Source organism: Bufo bufo, chromosome 3 (genome assembly GCF_905171765.1).
Source record: "Bufo bufo chromosome 3, aBufBuf1.1, whole genome shotgun sequence".
Lineage (NCBI taxonomy): Eukaryota > Metazoa > Chordata > Amphibia > Anura > Bufonidae > Bufo > Bufo bufo.
In genome coordinates, this window is record NC_053391.1 from 275,338,675 (window position 1) to 275,361,148 (window position 22,474).

At 43.9% G+C, this 22,474-nt stretch overlaps 1 protein-coding gene across 1 annotated transcript in view; it reads right to left on the minus strand.

The window, feature by feature from the left end:
* Positions 1-22,474, minus strand: part of KIF21B (kinesin family member 21B) — a 1,425,990-nt gene that overhangs the window by 1,188,896 nt on the left and 214,620 nt on the right. The window contains exons 8-9 of the mRNA XM_040424150.1: positions 7,705-7,900; positions 1,037-1,217 (exon numbers count right to left, since the gene is read on the minus strand). Coding sequence (XP_040280084.1) covers positions 1,037-1,217; positions 7,705-7,900 — 377 coding nt within the window. The remainder of the gene's footprint in view (positions 1-1,036; positions 1,218-7,704; positions 7,901-22,474) is intronic.

The following is a 22,474-nucleotide window of genomic DNA, read 5'->3' on the forward strand; positions in this document are numbered from 1 at the left end:
GCCCTCATTTGCATATCGGTATAACCTCGTTTCGGAGGTTTACAGAATCGGACCAAAACAAGAAAGGTACCATTATTATTGTGTGTGCGCGCAAGAACACAATATGAGCAGTGTAAAACATAAAAAGTTGGTGACAGACTCCCTTTAACCCCTGAATGACCTATGACATACTGTGTACACATCATGACGTACATAGTGTGTCATCAATTCAAAGTGTCACCGCAAGTATACATGCGGTGACACCGGAATGTAAATGCTGAGATTTAGGCTTTCAGAAAATGGAATCTGATTTATTTTCAAAAATGCTACGGAATAAAAAATTGACATATTTGGCATTGACGTGTCCGTAACAACTTGCTGTATAAAAACAGCGCATGATCTAACCTGTCAAGTGAACATCGTAAAAAAAAAATGAAAATAAAAACTATGCCAGGACAGCCATTTTTGTTTGTTACCTTGCCTCACTGAGTGATCAAAAATCATATGTATCCCAAAATAGTACCAATAAAACTGTCACTTTATCCCTTGGATTCCAAAATGGGGTCACTCCCATTCACTTCTATGGGGAGCCGGCTTGGTGGTGGCCGGACCGGAGTCCTCCAGCCACCACATTGCGGGGCTCTATTTTCCATATAGATGCAGGTCCCAGTGGTGGGACCCGCACCTATAAGACAATGGGGGCATATCCTAGCGATATGCCTCCATTGTCCATGATGAAACAACCCCTTTAAAAGCAGAGAATTTTTTTTTTTTATATATATATACTTTGGGATGTTTTTATAAATAAAGGTGGTTTATATCGACTCAAATATACCACTAACATGAAGTACGACACAATTTAGATTTGCAAAAACCAGCCTGGTCATGAAGTTGCAAAATGGCCCAGTCATGAAGGGGTTAATCCACCCCCTGAACAGCACTCACCACATCCAGTCTCTCACACAGTCGTTTTACAAACTGATTTACTCAATATATTTAGGTGATGAAAGCTATACGTGTAATATAGTTTGTAATAAAATATGCAGCAATCACTCACCAGCCCTTTGTAACAGACGAGCAGCCTCTTGTCCAGCCATGCGGGTGACACGAGCATTTATGGCTCTAATGGCTTCTTGTAATGCATTTACACGGAGACGCAGCGATGCATTTTCACTACGTAGCATAGACAGCTCTTCGCACATGTCACTCAGAGCATCAGAACCAGGCACACGATGACCCTGGTGAAACAATAACATCAATAGTTGTATTTTCTAACTTACTATGTATCGCCAACTTATGTATCTACTCTATTTATCACTACAGAAATAAGAATATCTCCTACATAGCAATCTGAGGACACTACATCTCCATAATACTCAACTGAAGAGCTAAAGTGGACTTGTTGCCTCTCCTGATATGTTTTAGTAAATAATTGTATTTATGAATGAAATGACAATTCCTGAGCATCTATCCTTATGATTCTATGTTGTGCCATTCCTATGTTATTCCTACTAGAAGTTTATGAATAAATGTACAACTGGCTGTTATCAACTGGAGTGTGTCCCTGCACAGTTTGACACTGTACAGTCAGTGCTCCCAGTGTCAGACTGTGCAAGGACAGTACATTTATTAATAAACATCTAGTAGGAATAATAGACAAATAGCACAACATAGAGTTATATGTAAAAATACTAGACATTAAGCCCGTCGTTACAATAACGGGAGCTAGAACAGTAGTGCATAAACATTAGTAGGAACAGTCTATATTAGATGGCAAGGAAACTTGACCACACTGACTGGTGGCTGAAACTGGTGGCTGTGGCTGGTGGCCGAGACTGGCGGCTATGGCTGAGACTGCTGGCACTGACTGGTGGCTGTGGCTGAGACTGCTGGCACTGACTGGTGTCTGAGACTGGTGGCTGTGGCTGGTGGCTGAGACTGCTGGCACTGGCTGGTGGGTGTGGCTAAGACTGCTGGCTGCGGCTGAGACTGTTGTCACTGACTGGTGGCTGTGGCGGAAAATGCTGGCTGCAGCTTGTGGCTGAGACTGCTGGCACTGAGTGCTGGCTGTAGGTGAGAATTCTGGCACTGACTGGTGGCTGAAACTGGCGGCTGTGCCTGAGACTGCTGGCACTGACTGGTGGCTGTGACTATATACAAGTAATGTTGTAGAGCAGCACAAACGGACCTCATCAAACAATTCTGGAATGCATCAGCCGCAACAAGACCGCAGATCCACAGCAGTCAACAGAACAGTAGAAGAAAGAAGGATCACAGCACCGGACATGCTGATGTGATCCTTCTTTCTTCTACTGGTGGCTGTGACTGAGACTGCTGGCTGTGGCTGAGACTGCTGGCACCGAGTGCTGGCTGTAGTTGAGACTGCTGGCACTGAATGGTGGCACTGACTGATGGTTGAGATGGCTGGCACTGACTGGTGGCTGATACTGCTGGTACTGTGATGGCTGATAGTGCTGTGACTGACGAACAGAAATGGCGGCTGGGACTGACGAACAGAAATGGTGGCGCTCCGACCTGCTTGCCGGCGCGCAGGAGTGGGCGGTGCAGGCGGCATGTGGAGCGCCATGTCTTGGTTGGTCAGCACACTGGTGTGAGCGGTGCGGCGGGGGCGTGTTTTTAAAAGACTTATTTCTACAGTATAGAAATCTTTTGCTAGAGGTAGTTGTGCATTGTGTGTGTATAAATATATATTACTCTTTTTATGAGGCAAGGTAACCAAAAAATGGCTGTTCTGGCACAGTTTTTATTATTTGTTTTTTTTACAATGTTCAACTGACAGAGTAGATAATGTGATATTTTTATAGAGCAGTTCGTAACGATGCGGCAATACCTAATAAGTCAATATTTTTACTTTATTTTGGATTTACACAATACATTGTTTCCATTTTCTGAAAGCCATATTTTTTTTATTTTTTTGGGTGATTGCCTTAGGTAGGGTCTCATTTTTTGCTGAAAGAAATGATGGTTTGATTGGTACCATTTTGGGACACATATGAATTTTTGATCGCTTGGGATTACACTTTTTGTGATGTAAGGTGATAAAAAATTGCTTTTTTAGCACATTTTTTATTTCATTTTTTTACGGCGTTCAACAGACGGGTTGGATGACATACTATTTTTATAGAGCAGGTTGTTATGGACACAGCGATGCCTAATATGTGCATATTTTTATTTTATTTTACACAATAAAAGCATTTTTAAAAACAAAATCATGTTTTTGTGTTTCCATTTTTTGAAAGCCTTATTTTTTTTGAGTGATTGTCTTAGGTAGGACTCATTTTTTGCGGTATGAGATGAAGGTTTGATTGGTACCATTATGGGGCACATATGACTTTTTAATTGCTTGGTATTACAGTTTTTGTGATGTAAGGTGATAAAAAAAAATTTTTGCCACATATATATATTTTTTATGGTGTTTACCAGATGGGTTGGATCATGCTATTTGTATAGAGCAGGTCGTTACGGACTTGACGATACCTAATATGTGCATTTTTATTACTTTATTTTAATCAATAAAAGCATGTTTGAAAAAAAATCATGTTTTTGTGTCTCAATTTTCTGAAAGTCATATTTTTTTGGACGATTGGCTTCTGTAGGGGCTCATTTTTTGTAGGATAAAGTCACGGTTTGGTTGGTGCTAATTTTAGACACATATGACTTTTTATAATTTTTTATACCATTTTTGGTGAAGTGCGGTGGGCAAAATTTCAATTCCATCATAGTTTTTCTTTTGTGTTAAAAGTAACATGATCCTTTTATATATCAGGTCCTTACGGACGCCTTGATACCAAACATATTTCATGTTTTTCATTTTTTACATTTTTAACCAATTATGTGTGTATATAGGAAGGTTTTATTTATTTTTTTCTATTATTTTTCCTTTTTTTTTTGGGACCCAGACCCACTTGGTTCTTGCAGATCAAGTGGGTCTCATGGCTTACAATACACTGCAGTACACTAGTGTACTGCAGTGTATTGAACTTAAGGCTGGGCGATATGACCTAAAATCTATATCGCAATATAATTCAAAGCATGTGCGATAATGATATATATTGCTATATATTATTTTCTATATTATAGGGGGGGGGGTTAAACTTTTTATTTCATTTTTGTACTTTTTATTTACTAACTATTAGCCACCTAAGGGGCTAGAACCCTTGTCCTATTCACGCTAATAGAGCTCAATTAGGGTGAATAGGACATCACACTCTCCCTGCTGCCCTGTGCTTTGTGCACAGGGCAGCAGGGAGCTTACCATAGCAGCCAGGGCTTCAGTAGCGTCCTGGCTGCCATGGTAACAGATCGGAGCCCCAGGATTACACTGCTGGGGCTCTGATCAGAAGCTGCTACTGCGCCACCAATGGTTAGGGACGAGGGACCCTGGGGCCACTGCCACCAATGATTTAATACTGTGGGGGGGGGACTGCGGGGGGGAGGGGGCCGCAATTAATATAATACTGAGAAGAGGGGGAGTAGAAGGGAGGAACTGTGGTCACTGCGCCATTAATGAATATAGTTAATGCTTGAATACAAATGTAGCCTGCGTGTGCTGGCCATATCCCATACCCGGCCTCTATTACTGCTCGCTGCGATCTGCCGCAATTAACCCCTCAGGACCTGAGGGGTTAATTGCGGAGGATTGCAGCGACATAGAGGCCAGGGGCCGGGTATGGGATATGGCCGGCACACACAGGCTACGTTTGCATTCAAGCATTAACTATATTCATTGATGGCACAGTGGCTTCAGTCCCTTCCTTCTACTCCTCTCTGCTCTCATTTGTGGCCAGCAGCAGCCGCACATAGTGGGGAGGGAGGGAGCTTAACCCTTCAAGCATCGGGCCGCTGGGTCTTCCAGACAGTGGTCCCTAAGGAACGCGGCACTGAAGGGGTTAAACAGTCATGGAGCGCTGTGTGTGTGGAGCGCTGTGTTCTGATTGTACGCCCCACTGCGCATGTCCAGTGCAAAACTGGTGACACACACACGGACACAGCGCACTAACACAGGGATTTTATTATTAGAGATGACCCAGAATTGTAATTTCTTGGGGAATAAAAGTAACGTAGTTACTAAAACAGATATCATGACATGTCATGTCAAACAACTTTGGTTTTGAATTTTGGAAGTGGGGTGGATTTTTAATGTGCAACATTGGTGGAACCAAGGCAAACATTTGGTTACTAGGTGCTATAGAGGTTTTGTACTTGTCTAGCTGGGTCAAAATTAATAATTTGTGGGCATATCAAAGAATGCAGTAAAACAGTCAAAACTAACTTAGATAGCAACATAGAAATACTCTGGGAGAGGCCAGCGCCTCTTCATAACTTTAGCGGATGCACCACCAGCACAGTGCCTTTAAAAAGACCGGAGTCTAAAACGCCAATCTTAAAGGGATTCTATCACCAAGTTTTGGGCTATAGAGCTGCGGATATGCACGGCTAGATCGCCGCTAGCATGTCCGCAATATACCTGTCCTATAGGGCTGTGTGCTTTTATTTTCTTTAAAAAAGGATTTTAGAGATATGTAAATTAGTCTTGTAGGTGTCCAAGGGGCTGTACAAACCTTCCTGGTGCCCAGCCGTGCCCAGCCACGCCCGCCTGTGAAGGAGCCCAGCACCGCCTATATGCTCCGAATCTCCTAATTTCATCAACGATAGATTGCCGTAATCCCGCGATGCGCGAGCTCGCGCATGCGCAGTGCCGGTATAGTGTTCCTTCCCTGTGCTGGCATCAGCCTTAGGGAAAGAACAATCTATTGTTGATGAAAGGAGGAGATTCGGAGGACATAGGCAGTGCTGGGCTCCTTCACAGGCGGGCACGGCTGGGCACCAGGAAGGTTCGTACAGCCCCTTGGACACCTACAAGACTAATTTACATATCTCTAAAATCCTTTTTTAAAGAAAATAAAAGCACACAGCCCTATATGACAGGTATATTGCGGACATGCTAGCGGCGATCTCGCCGTGCATGTCCGCAGCTCTATAGCCTAAAACTTGGTGACAGAATCCCTTTAATAAATGTGCCCCATACTTTCTATATTGTACTTTGAATAGAAATCCGTATTAGTCACAAACAACTTAAAGGGAACCTGACACCATGAAAACACAGTGCAATTTTGCAAGCAGCATATTACTTATCACCTACAGTATCTACAGCAAAATTACAGCCCAGTCATAGGAGTCATGCAACCATCCATATCACACATGATGTCATATTTCTTATTCAATATTGTTAATTCAAATTTACCTAAAGCAGCACTGACGTTTAGGAGGATGATGCTGCTAGCTGGGTAATAGCTCAAAGGAGAAGAGGGAAGAGAGTCAGGAGGACTAGTCCTGATGGAAGACCGAATAAGTTTGCCAAGTTGGTGAATAAAGCGAAGCACTGCTGCAGAAGGACACATCCTCTATCAACCAGGGAAATTTTCCAAAAAGAAGGTGAATTATTGCATAGGATAGGCCAGACAGGTACTGGTAGTGGAGCACCCAATTATTAGTTTGAAAGATTCACTTGAATGGGAGCTGAGCTGCAGTAGACTGGCACAACCACCACACAATGGACGTAGCCTTGTGTTTCCAGCTCTAGCCGTTGTTGTGTCTCTGGCGCCTGCCACAAACAGCTGTTCGGTGAAGGTGCTGGGTATCAGACCCCCACTAATCTGATATTGGTCACCTCATCAATATCAAAAAGCAGAAAAACTCCTTTAAGGAGGATTATTAACTTTAATCATTTCCATCTCAATTTTTTTTTTTCTTGTTAGTTTTCCAGCCATAATATTTGTCAATATAGCCATGTAAGGGCTTGTTTTTTGCAAGCTGAAGTGTAGTGACACTATATAAATTTAGTGACACTATTTTGGAGGTGAAACAGAAAAAAAATCTGCCGTTTAGATTTTTTTTCTGTTATGTCATTCAACGTATGGTATAAAAACATTTGTATTTTAAAATTTGGGGCATTTTGCGATGTGACAATATTTATTTTTTGTATTTTTTATTTTTATGGGGAAAGGGGGGGTAAGGTCCCAGCCTTGTCTAACAGCAGATCGACGGGGATCCCAGGTGTTGGACCCCTGCTGATCTGATATTGATAACCTATCATCAATAGCAATTCCCAGAAAACTACTTTAAGTCACTTTTAGTAAATTTTAATTAACAATGTTGGATAATAAATGTGACATCATGTGTGATATGGATGGTTGCATGACTCCCATGACTGGGCTGTTAATTTTGCTGCAGATAGGTGATAGTAACATGATATGATATATTCATCACTTGTCCCTCTCCTGAATCTCCACCTCCTTGGCTCTCCTTCCTTGTCGGGGTTCTATCCTGGAACCTCTACCCGTTTCCATCTAAACTTTCGGCCTGTAACCACTTTAACACTGTTGACACTCAAATTTACCTTTCTGGCCAACATGTCACTTCTTTGCTATGCCGAATTCCAGAGTATCAGCTACAGTATATCCTAATTCTTTCCCCCATTTCAAACCCCCTTAAGCCTATGTGTGCAAAGAGAGTAAGGGGGATCCTTGTACAAATTGCTTGTGCAAACACATCATTGTAAGATCCTTTTAGATGTTTGTTCTCAAAATACAGCATATCCTGGAGAAATACTGGAATTTATCGTTTTTTAATCAACATATTTTATCAATGTTAAAAATCTGTATCTATACAGTCTTGTTAGCGGATAAAACATTCACAACTTACAGTTTTGTACTCCTGTAATTCCAGTCTTAACCGTGCCAGCTCCGCTCTTAGTGCCTGTACCTGCTGAACATTCTGTTCTTGATTAGCCATCACACGGTTCTTTATGTTACGAGCTCGGTTTGCATACTTTAAAGTATTCAGTGTTTCCATGAAATCACGATCCGATGGAGAGACACAGGCTATCATCATGGTCTGACTGTGTGAAGAAATATAGACGACTTAAAGGGGTTTTCCGTGACTTCTATACTCAGGATAGGTCATCAGTATCTGATCGATGGGAGTCCAATAACGGGACCCCCGCAGATCAGTTGTTTGAGAAGGCAGCGGCGCTCGCAGTAGTGTGGCGGCCTTCGCACAGCTTTTCCTAGTTCAGTGACGACACATTCAACGGTCACATGGCCTAGGTGCAGCTCAGCCCCATTTAAGTGAATGGGGCTGAGCACGATACCAAGCACAGCTGCTATACAATGTACGGTGCTGTGTTTGGTGAGCTGTGAGAAGGCCGCGGTGCTCACAGAAGCCCAGTGCCTTCTCAAACAGCTGGCCTGAGGATAGGTCATCAGTATTAAAGTCTTGGAAAACCCTTTTAACAGGGCCGCTCAATTAATAAGAACAAAGGTTTCAAATTAAGGTGACTATAAGACTAAATGTGATCATATTACCAGTCTAACAGTCAACAATTGTTTGATTAACATTGCTGAGCTATTTTGTCCAGCTCTTTAACCTTTTCAAGACTCTAGTATTTTCCATTTTTGAGTTTGTGTTTTTTACTCCCTGCCTTCTCTCGGCCATATTTTTTTATTTTTCCATTCACATCTATGAAGCTGTGTAAAGCTAATTTTTTGTGGGGCTATCTGTAGATTTCAGAGATACCGTTTCAGAGTGTCTATGCCTTTTGATCACTTTTGCTTAAAAATTTTGGGGAGGTAAAGCAACGAAAAAATAGCCATTTAATTTTTTTTTTTCCGTTATGGCAGGCATGTCCAAACGGCGGCCCTCCAGATGTTGCAAAACTACAACTCCCAGCATTCCCTAATAGCTCTAAGCTATGCCTACATTATGGCATTCACAGTATGGAATAAATATTTGTTATTTTAATAGTACGTGTGTTTTGGGATGTGTGGGTGCCAATGATATTTATTTTTTTGCAAATAGTGAATGTGACGCACAGGAGTAACTAATAACCAGTTGAGGTGCACTCAGTAAAGTGGACTCACCCTGTCCACTCCAACAAAGAAACTGAGTGAAACAAAAGGGACTGGGCACTCTCAGGATATCTGAACCATAAAGAATTTATTAGCATATACAATGTAGTTCAATGAATAATGGTGGCTATATAAAACAACAACAGTCAATATTAAAATAGCACTTCAGGTTTTTGGAATACCTTACCCACTATATAAGAAAGGAGTCTATGGGGGACTGACAGCTACTGAGGAAGGGGTAACTTGATACCCCGAAACGCGTCTAGCTAGGACAGAACCCCCAAGTTTGTTGACCACTTGAAAAGCTGGAATATCTTGCCGGATTTGTACAGAAAAATTGTCCGCCGCGCGAATGGCAGTTCCGAAAAACACTACACAAGACCTGAATCCATAGTAAAGGTCTGACTGCACGTGCCAAACATTTGCCAGCGTGGGAAGTCAGGACGAATATCGCTCATAGAATATTGGTCTCTTCACACACAGGACCACCTTACAGAGCGAATCTGTGATACGAAAAGTGACACGGTAAGACTGTTCAAATTATTCCGGCAGCATCTTGAAATACGCAGTGCTAACATTCCAGTGGGAAGCCGCTGGCACTTGCATTTAGCGGGACACCGCTACTCCTTGCTTGTTCACACTTTACACTTTATCCTTGTGGGACATAAGAACATTCGAGTGTAAAATCAGCAGTTTATCGTATTGGACATATTTCAGGACATTGCTATTATTGCTGCTATTCATATTTGGGATTTTTTCCCATTGGAACTCATCAATACGATTCGCACTAATCGACACTAGCCTGATAGACTGTGGTATTGATTGGTTAATTTCTAACGATAATTCGTTTTCCCTTAGTCCCAACAGCAGCACAGATGGGGTTAACTGCCCCCCGTGGACTGGTAGGACCGGCGGAATTTTTAATGAGCCCAAAGAATAACCAATAGAAGAACTCCAGCTCCCTTAAAGGGAGGGGTTTGCCCCCCAGCCCAGCGTGTTTATACCAAGAAAAGGTACTTAGGGCGGAAAAATTTGTGTGCTGCTGTTGGGACTAAGGGAAAACAAATTATCGTTAGAAATTAACGATTCCCTTATGTCCCACCAGCAGCACAGATGGGGAGATAGCAAGAAGAATCCCCTAGGGAGGGTCCTCATGCCCGGCAGAAGTAAGAACTGTCTGCCCAAAAGCCGAAAACTCTGCTACCTTAGCATCTATTCTATAATGAGAGATGAAGGTTGATTCAGAGCTCCAGGAAGCCGCCTTACAGATCAACTCTAGGGGGAGAAGACTTCTCTCCGCGACAGAGGTAGCTACGGCCCTAGTAGAATGGGCCCTCACAAACTCCGGAGGATCTAAGGATTGGGAGGTGAAAGCGTCCCTAATGGCTTCCTTGATCCAGCGACTAATAGTAGTTTTAGACGCCTTGCGGCCTTTAGACTTACCGGCAAACAGGATGAAGAGGTTCTCATCTATCCTGAATTCTCTGGATCTATCCACATAGATCTGGAGGCATCTCGATATGTCCAGTGGATGTCGGACTGGAACATCAGAGGAGGAGGCGGAGAATAATACAGGTAGAGAAATTACCTGATTGATATTTTGAAAAGTTGGAACCTTAGGTCTAAAATAAGGTAGAAATTTTAGAAGGACTCTGTCCTGTAAGAAAATGATGTATGGGTGTAAAGCGGAGAAAGCTTGTAGCTCCGAAATTCTTTTGGCTGAGGTAATAGCCAGAAGAAAGACCACCTTGAGTGTTAGAAATTTAATGCTTGCCTCCTCCAAAAGTTCAAAGGGGGGAGATGCTCACCCCTTGAGAACTACTGATAAGTCCCATTGGGGAACAGGTTTCAGTATCGTAGGCTTCAATCTTTCTGCTCCCTTAAGGAAGCGTTTGATGAGCGGGTCCCGAGAATATGGCCTGTTGAGACAGGCCGAGATGGCAAAAACTTGGACCTTCAGGGTAGAAGGGGAGAGACCTCTGTCCAACCCATCCTGGAGGAATTGTAAGATCGCAGAGAGAGGCGGATCTGCAGACGCCACCTGGTTGGAACTACACCATGAGGTGAAGATCCTCATGATCTGGGAGTAGGCCTTTTTGGTAGACTCTGCTCTAGAATGCAACAAAGTTCTCAGGACTGACTCAGAGAGCCCATCCACTCTGGGAAGGGACTGATCAACCTCCAGGCTGTCAGGTTGAATCTGTGCAGATCTGGGCAGAGATGCGTGTCCCACGACACCAGGGTCTGCTCCGGGGGGAGTTTCCAATATTGTCCCCGACTCATCTGAATGAGCTCCTGGGCCAAAATGGTATGATGGCTATTACCGAGGCCTGATCCTGATGGATTTTCATCAATACCCTCGGAATCATGGAAAAGGGAGGGAAGATGTAAGCCAGACTGAACCTCCACGGTATTGTCAGAGCATCTATCACCAGGGGGTTGTCATCCCTGTATAGGGAACAGAACCTCTGTACCTTGGCATTGAACCTGGTTGCCATAAGATCCACTTCTGGCATACCCCATTTGAGGACTAGCTGCTTGAAGATCTCCGGGTGCAGTGACCACTCCATGGTCGGTAAGCCGCGACTTAGGCGATCCGCAATGAAGTTGAAGGAGCCTCGAATATGAGTGGCAGATAGATGGGATAGGTTCAGCTCTGCCCACCGTAGAATTACCCCAATTTCTGAAAGAAGGGGTAAGGATCTTGTGCCTCCCTGCCTGTTTATGTAAAGCACGGCAGTCATGTTGTCTGACTGGACTTTCACAGCTTTGCCCCGAATCTGAGGGGCGAAGTGAAGGAGGGCTAGCCGGATAGCACGCATCTCGCAGAGATTTGAGGAAAGATGCCGCTCCTGAGGAGACCAAGATCCCCGAACTGGGGATCCGTCTAAATGGGCGCCCCAGCCTACAAGGTGTTGTATTTTACATTTAGTCATAAGACTATTGGTTGCCTGCTCTTGACGTGCGCTTTTTAATTTTTTCATTTTGTTTGTAGTAAAAATTAACTTTTATTTATTATATTTAATAATTAGTGAAAAAACTTTTTATTGCTAGCCTACTTCAATTATAAGTTTAAAACTTTCACTGGTGGACCTGAGCAGTGCTTTTCTAAATATATTAATCAGTTAACCAACTGGCAGCCGTTTGACAATGGTGACTGTAGCTAGATTCAGCTAGCTGCTTGCTTCTCAGTATGCTGAATTGGATATATGTGTCCACTATTTTGCTACAGTGATTCACAACATTGTTAGTAGGCTGCTTGGTTTTGGTGCCTATTGGCGCTGTATTATAGCGTTAATAGTACTGCAGGTGCTGCGGTAACTGCCTGCTGCCTGTCTTGTCTCCTAGATTGATTCAATTGGCAGTACAGTCTCTCGCTGTGCTGCCTTGTTGGCGACGCAGTCACCTGCTGCACTATGGACTAGCTATTCTATAACAAGCACTCTCATGAAGGGTCCACTGTGTTCTAAAAACCTAGATGCTGCCCCCCGACATGTTTCGCCATGGATATGGCGTCCTCAGGGGATCGGGCAGTCTAGTAGTCTAGACTAGGGACACGTCCGTAGTCAATATGAGCCAAACTGGTTGGGTCATAGACTTCCCTGCTGGTAGATGGAACCACCATCTGAGGGAATTCCGGGTTTGGTTGGATAGGGAGCATCGGGAATCTAGCCCCGCCGGGCTGCCGTTCCATTTGTTTAAGACCTCCGACTGAAGAGGTCGGAGGTGCCATAAAGCCCAAGGGACTGCATCCGCAGCCGCTGACATGAGCCCCAACATCTTCATGAGGGTCCGTATGGAGACTCGTCGTGGTACGTAAAGGAACCTTGCCAGGTCCTGAATCCGTGCTCCTCTTTCTGGCGTCAACTGGAGGTCCATCTCCAGAGAGTCGACTACGAATCCTAGATAATGGATAGAAGTTGAAGGGCTCACGTTCGACTTCTGCCAGTTGATAATCCAGCCTAAGCGGAGCAGAAAGGAAATTGCGACACGAAGATGATGGGAAAGTAAAGGGACTGAAGAGGCTAGAAGGAGCCAATCGTCCAGGTAAGGGACAATGGTCAGTCCCTGGAGTCTCAGAGCTGCTACCACCGATACTACCACCTTGGTGAAGATAAGGGGGGCAGATGAGATTCCGAAGGGGAGGGTGGCAAATTGATAGTGCCTGCGCACTCCTGAAATCTGGATCCTGAGAAATTTCCGGGAGGAAGGATGGATCGGGATGTGGAGGTAAGCATCCTTGAGGTCCAGAGTAGCCATCACGTCCCCAGGACTGAGGAGGTGGCTGACTGACCTTATGGTTTCCATACGGAACCTGGTTCTCCTTACGAAACGATTGAGGAATCTCAGATCTATGATCATCCGGAGATCTCCTGTCTTTTTAGGTACCGGGAATACTGGAGAATAAATCCCTAGACCCCTCTCCCCTGCCGGTACCTCCTCCAGGGCTCCCTTGGAAATGTAGTCCTGGATATAGGACTCTAGGATCCTTTGTCTGGCCGGCAAAAAACTGCGCGTGGCAATGAATTTTTCTGGGGGGAGAGAAACGAGGTCTATGGAAAAGCCCGTAGCTACTATGCTTTGGACCCAGGGATCTGAGACTTCCTGGGCCCATACGTGTTTGAAAAAGAAAAGACGCCCCCCTACAGGGAGGTGATGGAGGGGTACGGGAAAATCTAGAGGCGTAACGACAGGGGTAGCAGGGTTTATCCAAGAGCCTCTGGGAGGCCCATAGTCAGGAGGGCTTTGCCTCCCTGGTGGGTATACGGGAGCGTCTAGAGAACTTTCTAGACACCCCCCCCAGTCTCTACGTCCAGCCTGCTGTCCTGGTCGGCCCCCGCGAGCTTGTCTACCCCTGCCCCGACAGGGCTGTTGGGGGAGACTTTTTCCCTTTTTATCCGAGAGACCCTCCATAATGGAGTCTAATTCTGAACCGAATAAGCGGTTTGGTTCGAAAGGAAGCCCACAGAGGTTATATTTGGAAGCATTGTCGGCATTCCAGGGCTTTAGCCACAGAGGTCTCCTAGCAGCTGACACCAGAGCCATTGTTTTGGCTGCCAATTTCAGCTGTAGCTGGGAGGTGTCGCACAGGAAATCCATGGCCAGATTGACGGATTTGAAAGCGGCCAGGATGTCGTCTCGGGAGACACTCTGGTCTACATCCGTTTGGATTTGGTTCAGCTTGGCTCTAAGGAAAGAAGAGACCTCTGTGGCCGCAATGGAGGTAGAGGCCGAAGCTACGGCCGCCGAGTAACTCCTTTTTAGGGTGCACTCTGCCCTCCTATCTAGAGGGTCCTGCAGACTAGACCCATCGTCTGCAGGAACCAGAGTGTGCCTGGACAGTTTGGCTATCACCATGTCCACCTTAGGTATGGAACCCCATGATTCCACTAAGGGTTTAGCCATCGGAAACATTAACATTAAATTTCCGGGTGAGGACTGGACCCTTTTCTGGCTTTTCCAAGGGAGCCCCGTATAAAAAGCATAAAGGGCAAGTCTGTAAAGAATAAATCAAGGCAACTGGACGTACTGTAGATTTCTTGAAAACGTTTCACTCGTTCTTCCAACGAGCTTTCTCAATTCTGAGTGACTGTACAAGAATTCTCTGGGAATAAATATGTAACCGAATCAACATCTGGTAATTATACCCAGCATGGGGTCAGAGGTCATTATACCCAGCATGGGGTCAAAGGTGTTGATTCAACACCTTTGACCCCATGCTGGGTATAAAGACCTCTGACCCCATTCTGGGTATAGTTACCAGATGTTGATTCAGTTACATATTTATTCCCAGAGAATTATTTTACAGTCACTCAGAATTGAGAAAGCTCGTTGGAAGAACGAATGAAACATTTTCAAGAAATCTACAGTACGTCCAGTTGCCTTGATTTATTCTTTACAGACTTGCCCTTTATGCTTTTTATACGGGGCTCCCTTTTCAAACACTGGAGCATGAAGGCACTAAATTGGAAATGGTGGAGCGGCCTGGCTCCTGCTCATCGCCCAGGAGAATGTAGTCCTCGATCTCCTCCCCCCATCCACGGACAACACCAGGGATCCCAGAAAAGTTTAAAGCCTGCTCTTCTTGCTCCCCCTCCTCATCCCCCCAGGCACAATCCTCATCTGACTCCTCTTCAGACTCCTGCTTACTTGTCTCAGATGAAGTAGCCCCCCCTGGGAATTCATTCAGCATTGCGACTTCCTCATGTTCCTGCTCCTGCTCCTCAACGACTTGATCAATGACACAACGCAATGCACGCTCCAGAAAGAAGGCGTAAGGTACAATGTCACTGATGGCGCCCTGGCTACGACTCACCAGTTTGGTGATCTCATCAAATAGCCGCAGAAGTCTGCATGTGTCGCGCAAGAGCAGCCACTGGCGCGGTGAAAAAAAAACAAGCTCCCCAGAACCTGTCCTTCCGCAGAGTTCGTACAGGTAGTCGTTAACGGCACGTTTCTGCTGGAGCAGCCTATCAAGCATATAGAAGGTGGAGTTCCAGCACATCAGGCAATCACAAATAAGACGTCTGGCGGGCAAGTGGTGTCGCCGCTGAACGTCAGCAAGGCTAGCCATGGGCGTGTAAGATCTTCTAAAATGGCCAGAGATTTTCCTGGCGTGCCGCAAGACATCTTGGACCCCGGGGTATTTGGCAACGAATCGCTGCACAACTAAGTACAGGACGTGTGTCACGTGTTTCATTTTGCACTGTTTCAGCGCGCTCAGCAGATTGGCACACTGTTGTCGCACACTACTTTACCAACTGTCAAATTGAGCGGGTTTAGCCACTGATCGGCCTGTGACCGCAGAGCTGAAAGGAGTGCAGGACTGGTGTGGCTCTTAGTTTCCAGGCACAACAGCTGCAGCACAGCATGGCAATATCTCACCTGGCACATCGAATAGGTTCTGGTGAGCTGGGGGGGGTGCAGCGGAAGAGGCGGTAGCAGTGGAAAAGGAGGAGTCAGCCAAGGAGGGGATGGAGTAGTTGGAGGAGAAGAAGAGGCAGGGCTGCATGCAATCAGTGGTGATAACACCAAATCCACACGGGTGCCACGGGTTGCATGCTTGACGGCCGTCAGAAGGTTCACCCAGTGGGCAGTAAAAGTTATGTACCTTCCCTGCCCGTGTTTGCTAGACCACGTGTCTGTGGTAAGATGTATCTTGGCACCAACACTGTGTGCCAGAGATACATTCACTTGCCTCTGAACATGGCCATATAGCTCTGGGATGCCCTTCTAGGAGAAATATCTCCTTCAGGGGACCTTCCATTGCGGTGTGCCAATGGCCACCGAACCGCACACAACTGCTGCACAATAAAAATGCACTATATAGAAAGTATATTATAGGTATATCACACCCCTGCCTCAATCAGTTTTTTTGGGGGGGGAACTAGTTATCACACCAGCTGCAATTAGTTGTTCCAATAGCGTTTCTCCCTCTGTTTAGCTGCAGTATCGAAGCAGAACCGCATACAACTGCTGCACAATACAAATGAACTATATAGAAAATATATTATAGGTATATCACACCCCTGTCTCAATCAGATTTTTTGGGGGGCAACTAGTATATCACACCAGTTGCAATTAGTTGTTCCAATAGCATTTGTCCCTCTGTATAGCTGTGGTATCGCAGCAGAACCGCACGCAACTGCTGCACAATACAAATTCACTATATAGAAAGTATATTATAAGTATATCACACCCCTCTGTATGTCTATCAATAGCACACCTATACCAGTCCTTAAAAGGACTTTTTTGGCCCTTTTAGCTAGCATTTGGTGTCCCTAACAGTCTGTCCCCGCTTCACACAGCAACCTTTCCCTACACTGGCAAAAGACTGAATGTAAAATGACGGCCAGATCGGGTTTATTCATAGGGTAGGGGGTGTGTCCATGTGCTGATCTCAATTGGCTGTCCTGTCCCACCTGATGAATGTTTCATGGGTCAAAGTTCTGCACAATGCAAAAGAATATCGCCATATGTTTGCCCGTTCGGCGAATCGCGAACGAGCAAAGTTCGCTGCGAAACGACCGCCGGGCGAACCGCAAGAACATCTCTAGTTATCAGCTAGTGATGTCCTATCCTAAAGGTAGGCCATCACTTAGTAAAGGCTGGACAACCCTTTAAGGACATTTCTCTTCCTTTCTTGTTCCAGTGGTGATAACTTTTTTAATTTATTGCTCAATTTAGCTGCCTGAGACCTTGAATTTTGCAGGACCAGTTGTAGGTTTTTATAGGAACCATTTTGGGGTACATACAAATGTACTAAATAACTTTTATTATTTTCAGGGGGCAGAGAGATAAAAACAGCAATTTTAAGATTTTAGGGTGGATTTATATTTATAGCATTCACTGTGAGGTATAAATAACATAATGTTTAAGACTTGCACTCAAATTATGTGAATCACATGAAAAATTTACAATTTATTAGATGTGTGCTTCTAAAACGAAAACAATAAAAGTACAATACAAATACAATAAAATACTATGTTAAAAATGTTGTATTGAAAAACTATATGACACTGATGCTTTCAATAGGGTCAGCTATAGGCATCACGGTTCCTGCTAATAGAAATGCATATCCATTGGTAAAAGATGTAGAAACAAGGCGCCTACATAAGGACAAATAGATCACAATTAGTCTTCCAAATAACATACTGTATAAATAGTCCCTTTGTTTACTGTGCAGCAGAAGGGAATCCAACAACTGTGGTAAAGGAGTCCTACTCTGAATTCTGAGGGTATCTGAATGTGGATAACAATATATTGCTATAGAAATGTCCAGGTTCAAACCTGAAAAGGGGTGATCCCTCCACAGAAAACGCACAGTGGACCTATATTAGTCCAATCATGCCAAGCATCAGTTCAATAGGCGTAGTACAGATTTTATCAAAACTGTTTTGGCCAGGTATGTTGTTGGTAGGTAGAAAAAGGTGGTAGGCTAAGTGGTACTGGATGTCTTACCGGTGACGTCTCAGGACCGGTGGCACTTGGTTTCGTACTGCAAGCTCCTACTCACCACACCACGCATCTCTCCGTTTCCTCGTTGGCGTCCTTGCTCACCACTGGTTGTCACGTGGTTTCCATCAGGGGTCGCGAGAGCGGCCTTTCAATTTGCGTATTCGAGTTGTTGATTAACACAAACCTGAGAATGTAGGACTTTGGAGCGCTCCAATTTTTATGTGCTCAGTCAATCCAAGAATATTAATGTATCCAGGTAATAAAGATGCAGGGGTGGGTCACGCCAGATGCGTTTCGGGGATCTCCTTCCCCTTCCTCAGTGGCTCAACCCCCATTAATCCGTCATATCCTTTTATATCCCCTCCGGTAGTTATCAAAAGCAGGACTGGAGCAGAAATTCATCATTGCGGTTAAGTTGCGTTTTCTCTGCATTTTTTTATCTTGATGTGCGTTTTCTGTATATTGTTTGCACAATACTATAATTAGACTGTGTAATGAAGGAAAAAGGCCTGCAACATTGCTATCTTTGAAAAAAGTAAAAAAGAGGCAAAAAACTGTGCAAAAAAAATTTGAAAAGAATTAGGAAGTATGGAACACCCATTCTCTCGATGTGTTTTCCACCTCTCGAGTGTTTGTCTATCTTCTCCAAGGCCATAAAGATAAGTCCCTTAGGGTCTTGATTATGGACTTCTTTGAAGTACTTCGAAAGTGAGTGTTTTAGATATTCTTTCTTGATATTAGATAAATGTTTGGATATCCTCACCTTCAAGGTTCTTTTTGTTCTCCCGATGTACTGTTTAGAACACGGGCATTGGATAAGATAGACAACACTAGTCGAATTACAGGTAAGGAAATGTTTAATCTCCCAGAAAAAGGAGTTTTGCGTTGATTGTACCTTTTTTATACTCCTTGGGGCTTTGGTGGTTTTACAGCCTGCACATTGGCCACATCTGTAAAAACCTTTAAGATTTATCCAATTTGTTATTCCCAGAGTTTTATTTGGTTTTGGTTTAATTGATGGGGCATTTTTATACCCAGATTAGGTGCTTTTGTGTGCGTTCTAACTGGTATTAGTGTGCCTATGGTCTTATCTTGTAACAGGTGATGCCAATGTCGCTTCACTATTTCTTCCACCCCCCTATGTTGTGTATTGTATGGGAGGATCAATCTAAATTGAGATTCTACCTGTGTTTTCTGTCCTGATTTTGATGTGAACATAGAACTCCTAGGCAGACTCCTCACATTCTCTAATGCTCTCTCTAACGTTGGGCTAGGATATTGTTTCGTCACAAACTTGTTTTTCAAGATCGAAGCCTCCGCTTCAAGCTGGGAATCTTCGGTAAAGTTACGTTTTAGCTGGTGGAACTGTCCGAACGGGACATTCAACAGCCAATTCGGCAGGTGACAGCTAGAGTGCAGGATAAAAGAGTTCCTGGCTGTCGGTTTTTGATAGGTTTTACATATATACCTATTTTCTTTTTTCATAATTGACAGATCTAAGAACTCTGTTTCTGCTGAATTTATATTAGCAGTAAAAACCAGGTTAAAGTCATTCATATTCAATCTGGCTATAAAGGAAGCCATAAAGAGGCTATAAAGAGCCTCTACGCCTCTTCTTTTCCCTTCCAAATCAAAATAACGTCGTCTATGTATCTAAGCCAGAGCACCAAGTCGCCCCCCCCCCCCCCCTCAATATGGGTCAATGCACACCTGCTCCCACTGGGCCAGTAACAAGTTAGCATAACTGGGGGCGAACCTGGTGCCCATGGCAGTCCCTTTAACCTGCAGGTAAAAAATGCCTTCAAAATAAAAATAATTGTGTTGTAAAATATGTCATATTCCTTCTAGGATAAAATCGATTTGTTCTGCTCTCATCGTCTTATTTTTTTCTAATTGTCCCTTTAGGGCTAAAATACCCTGTTCGTGACCTATCACTGTATAGAGCGATTGGATATCCAAAGTTGCCATTATCCAATCAGGGTCTGCTCTTAGTCCTTCCAATATGTGGATAATCTGAGTAGTATCTCTCAGATAAGATGATGTAGTTTTGACTAAGGGTTGCAACCAAGTATCTATATATCTAGATAGATTAGCTGTTAAGGAGCCTATCCCTGATATTATGGGACGGCCTGGAGGACTCCCCAGGTCCTGTGTACCTTGGGAAGGCAATAGAAGACAGGGAGCCTTCCAGGCGTCCCCACAATAAAGTTGACCTCCTGTTTGGACAGGATGCCTAACTGGGATCCGTTGTGACAATATTTGCGTAATTTCTCAGAAAAAATCAAAGTAGGATCACATTCTAATTTCTTATAAGTTGTATCATCGGAGAGTTGTCTCACACATTCCTGTAGATATTGGGTTGCTTCTAAAATCACAATAGCGCCCCCTTTATCCGCAGGGCGAATAGTTATATTGTCATTCTTTTGAAGCTCCCAGTTATGCTAATTTGTTCCTGGCCCAGTGGGAGCAGGTGTGCATTGACCCATATCGGGGGGGGGGGCGACCTGGTGCTCTGGCTTAGATACATAGACGACGTTATTTTGATTTGGAAGGGAAAAGAAGAGGCTCTACGATCCTTTATAGCCAGATTGAATATGAATGACCTTAACCTGGTTTTTACTGCTAATATAAATTCAGTAGAAACAGAGTTCTTAGATCTGTCAATTATGAAAAAAGAAAATAGGTATATATGTAAAACCTATCAAAAACCGACAGCCAGGAACTCTTTTATCCTGCACTCTAGCTGTCACCTGCCGAATTGGCTGTTGAATGCCCCGTTCGGACAGTTCCGCCAGCTAAAACGTAACTTTACCGAAGATTCCCAGCTTGAAGCGGAGGCTTTGATCTTGAAAAACAAGTTTGTGACGAAACAATATCCTAGCCCAAAGTTAGAGAGAGCGTTAGAGAATGTGAGGAGTCTGCCTAGGAGTTCTATGTTCACATCAAAATCAGGACAGAAAAGACAGGTAGAATCTCAATTTAGATTGATCCTCCCATACAATACACAACATAGGAGGGTGGAAGAAATAGTGAAGCGACATTGGCATCACCTGTTACAAGATAAGACCATAGGCACACTAATACCAGTTAGACAGCAGATTATGTACACAAAAGCACCTAATCTGGGTATAAAAACTGCCCCATCAATTAAACCAAAACCAAATAAAATTCTGGGAATAACAAATTGGATAAATCTTAAAGGTTTTTACAGATGTGGCCAATGTGCAGGCTGTAAAACCACCAAAGCCCCAAGGAGTATAAAAAAGGTACAATCAACGCAAAACTCCTTTTTATGGGAGATTAAACATTTCCTTACCTGTAATTCGACTAGTGTTGTCTATCTTATCCAATGCCCGTGTTCTAAACAGTACATCGGGAAAACAAAAAGAACCTTGAAGGTGAAGATATCCGAACATTTATCTAATATCAAGAAAGGATATCTAAAACACTCACTTTCGAAGCACTTCAAAGAAGTCCATAATCAAGACCCTAAGGGACTTATCTTTATGGCCTTGGAGAAGATAGACAAACACTGGAGAGGTGGAAAACACATCGAGAGAATGTCCAGAGCTGAGTCAAGACGAATTTACGACTTTGGCAGTATGAACCCAGCGGGATTAAACGCTGAGTTGGAAATCTTCGGCTTTCTCTGAATATTGGGATGTGTGCCTCTCATCCAATTAGGAATCACATGTCTGGCCGTGTTATCGGCACTGTGATCCCTCCTTGGAGATAGGCACACATACCCCACACTACCTTATGATAGGATGCCCGAACTATGGAATGAATGATGAGGGATTGGGCGATATTATGCACAATTCCACTTTCACACGATGTATCAAAGCGAAATTTGAGAATACTCCTTAAATGGATATATATCCTATAAGATTTATGAGATCATATCTTTTGTCAATTCTTATGAGTTTTATGATTCACTATAGGGGTGTTCTCTACTTCCTAATTCTTTTCACTCTTTTTTTGCACTGTTTTTTGCACCTTTTTTCCTTTTTTCAAAGATAGCAATGGTGCAGACCTTTTTCCTTCATTACACAGTCTAATTATAGTATTGTGCAAACAATATACAGAAAACGCACATGAAGATAAAAAAACTGAGAAAACGCAACTAAACCGCAATGATGAATTTCTGCTCCAGTGCACATAAAAATTGGAGCGCTCCAAAGTCCTACATTCTCAGGTTCGTGTTAATCAACAACTCGAATACGCAAATTGAAAGGCCGCTCTCGCGACCCCTGACGGAAACCATGTGACAACCAGTGGTGAGCAAGGACGCCGACGAAGAAATGGAGAGATGTGTGGTGTGGTGAGTAGGAGCTTGTGGTGCGAAACCAAGTGCCACCGGTCCTGAGACGTCACCGGTAAGACATCCAGTGCCACTTAGCCTACCACCTTTTTCTAACTACCAACATACCTGGCCAAAACAGTTTTGTTGATAAAAATCTGTACTACGTCTATTGAACTGATGCTTGGCATGATTGGACTAATATAGGTCCACTGTGCATTTTCTGTGGAGGGATCACCCCTTTTCAGGTTCGAACCTGGACATTTCTATAGCAATATATTGCTGTCCACAATCAGATACCCTCAGA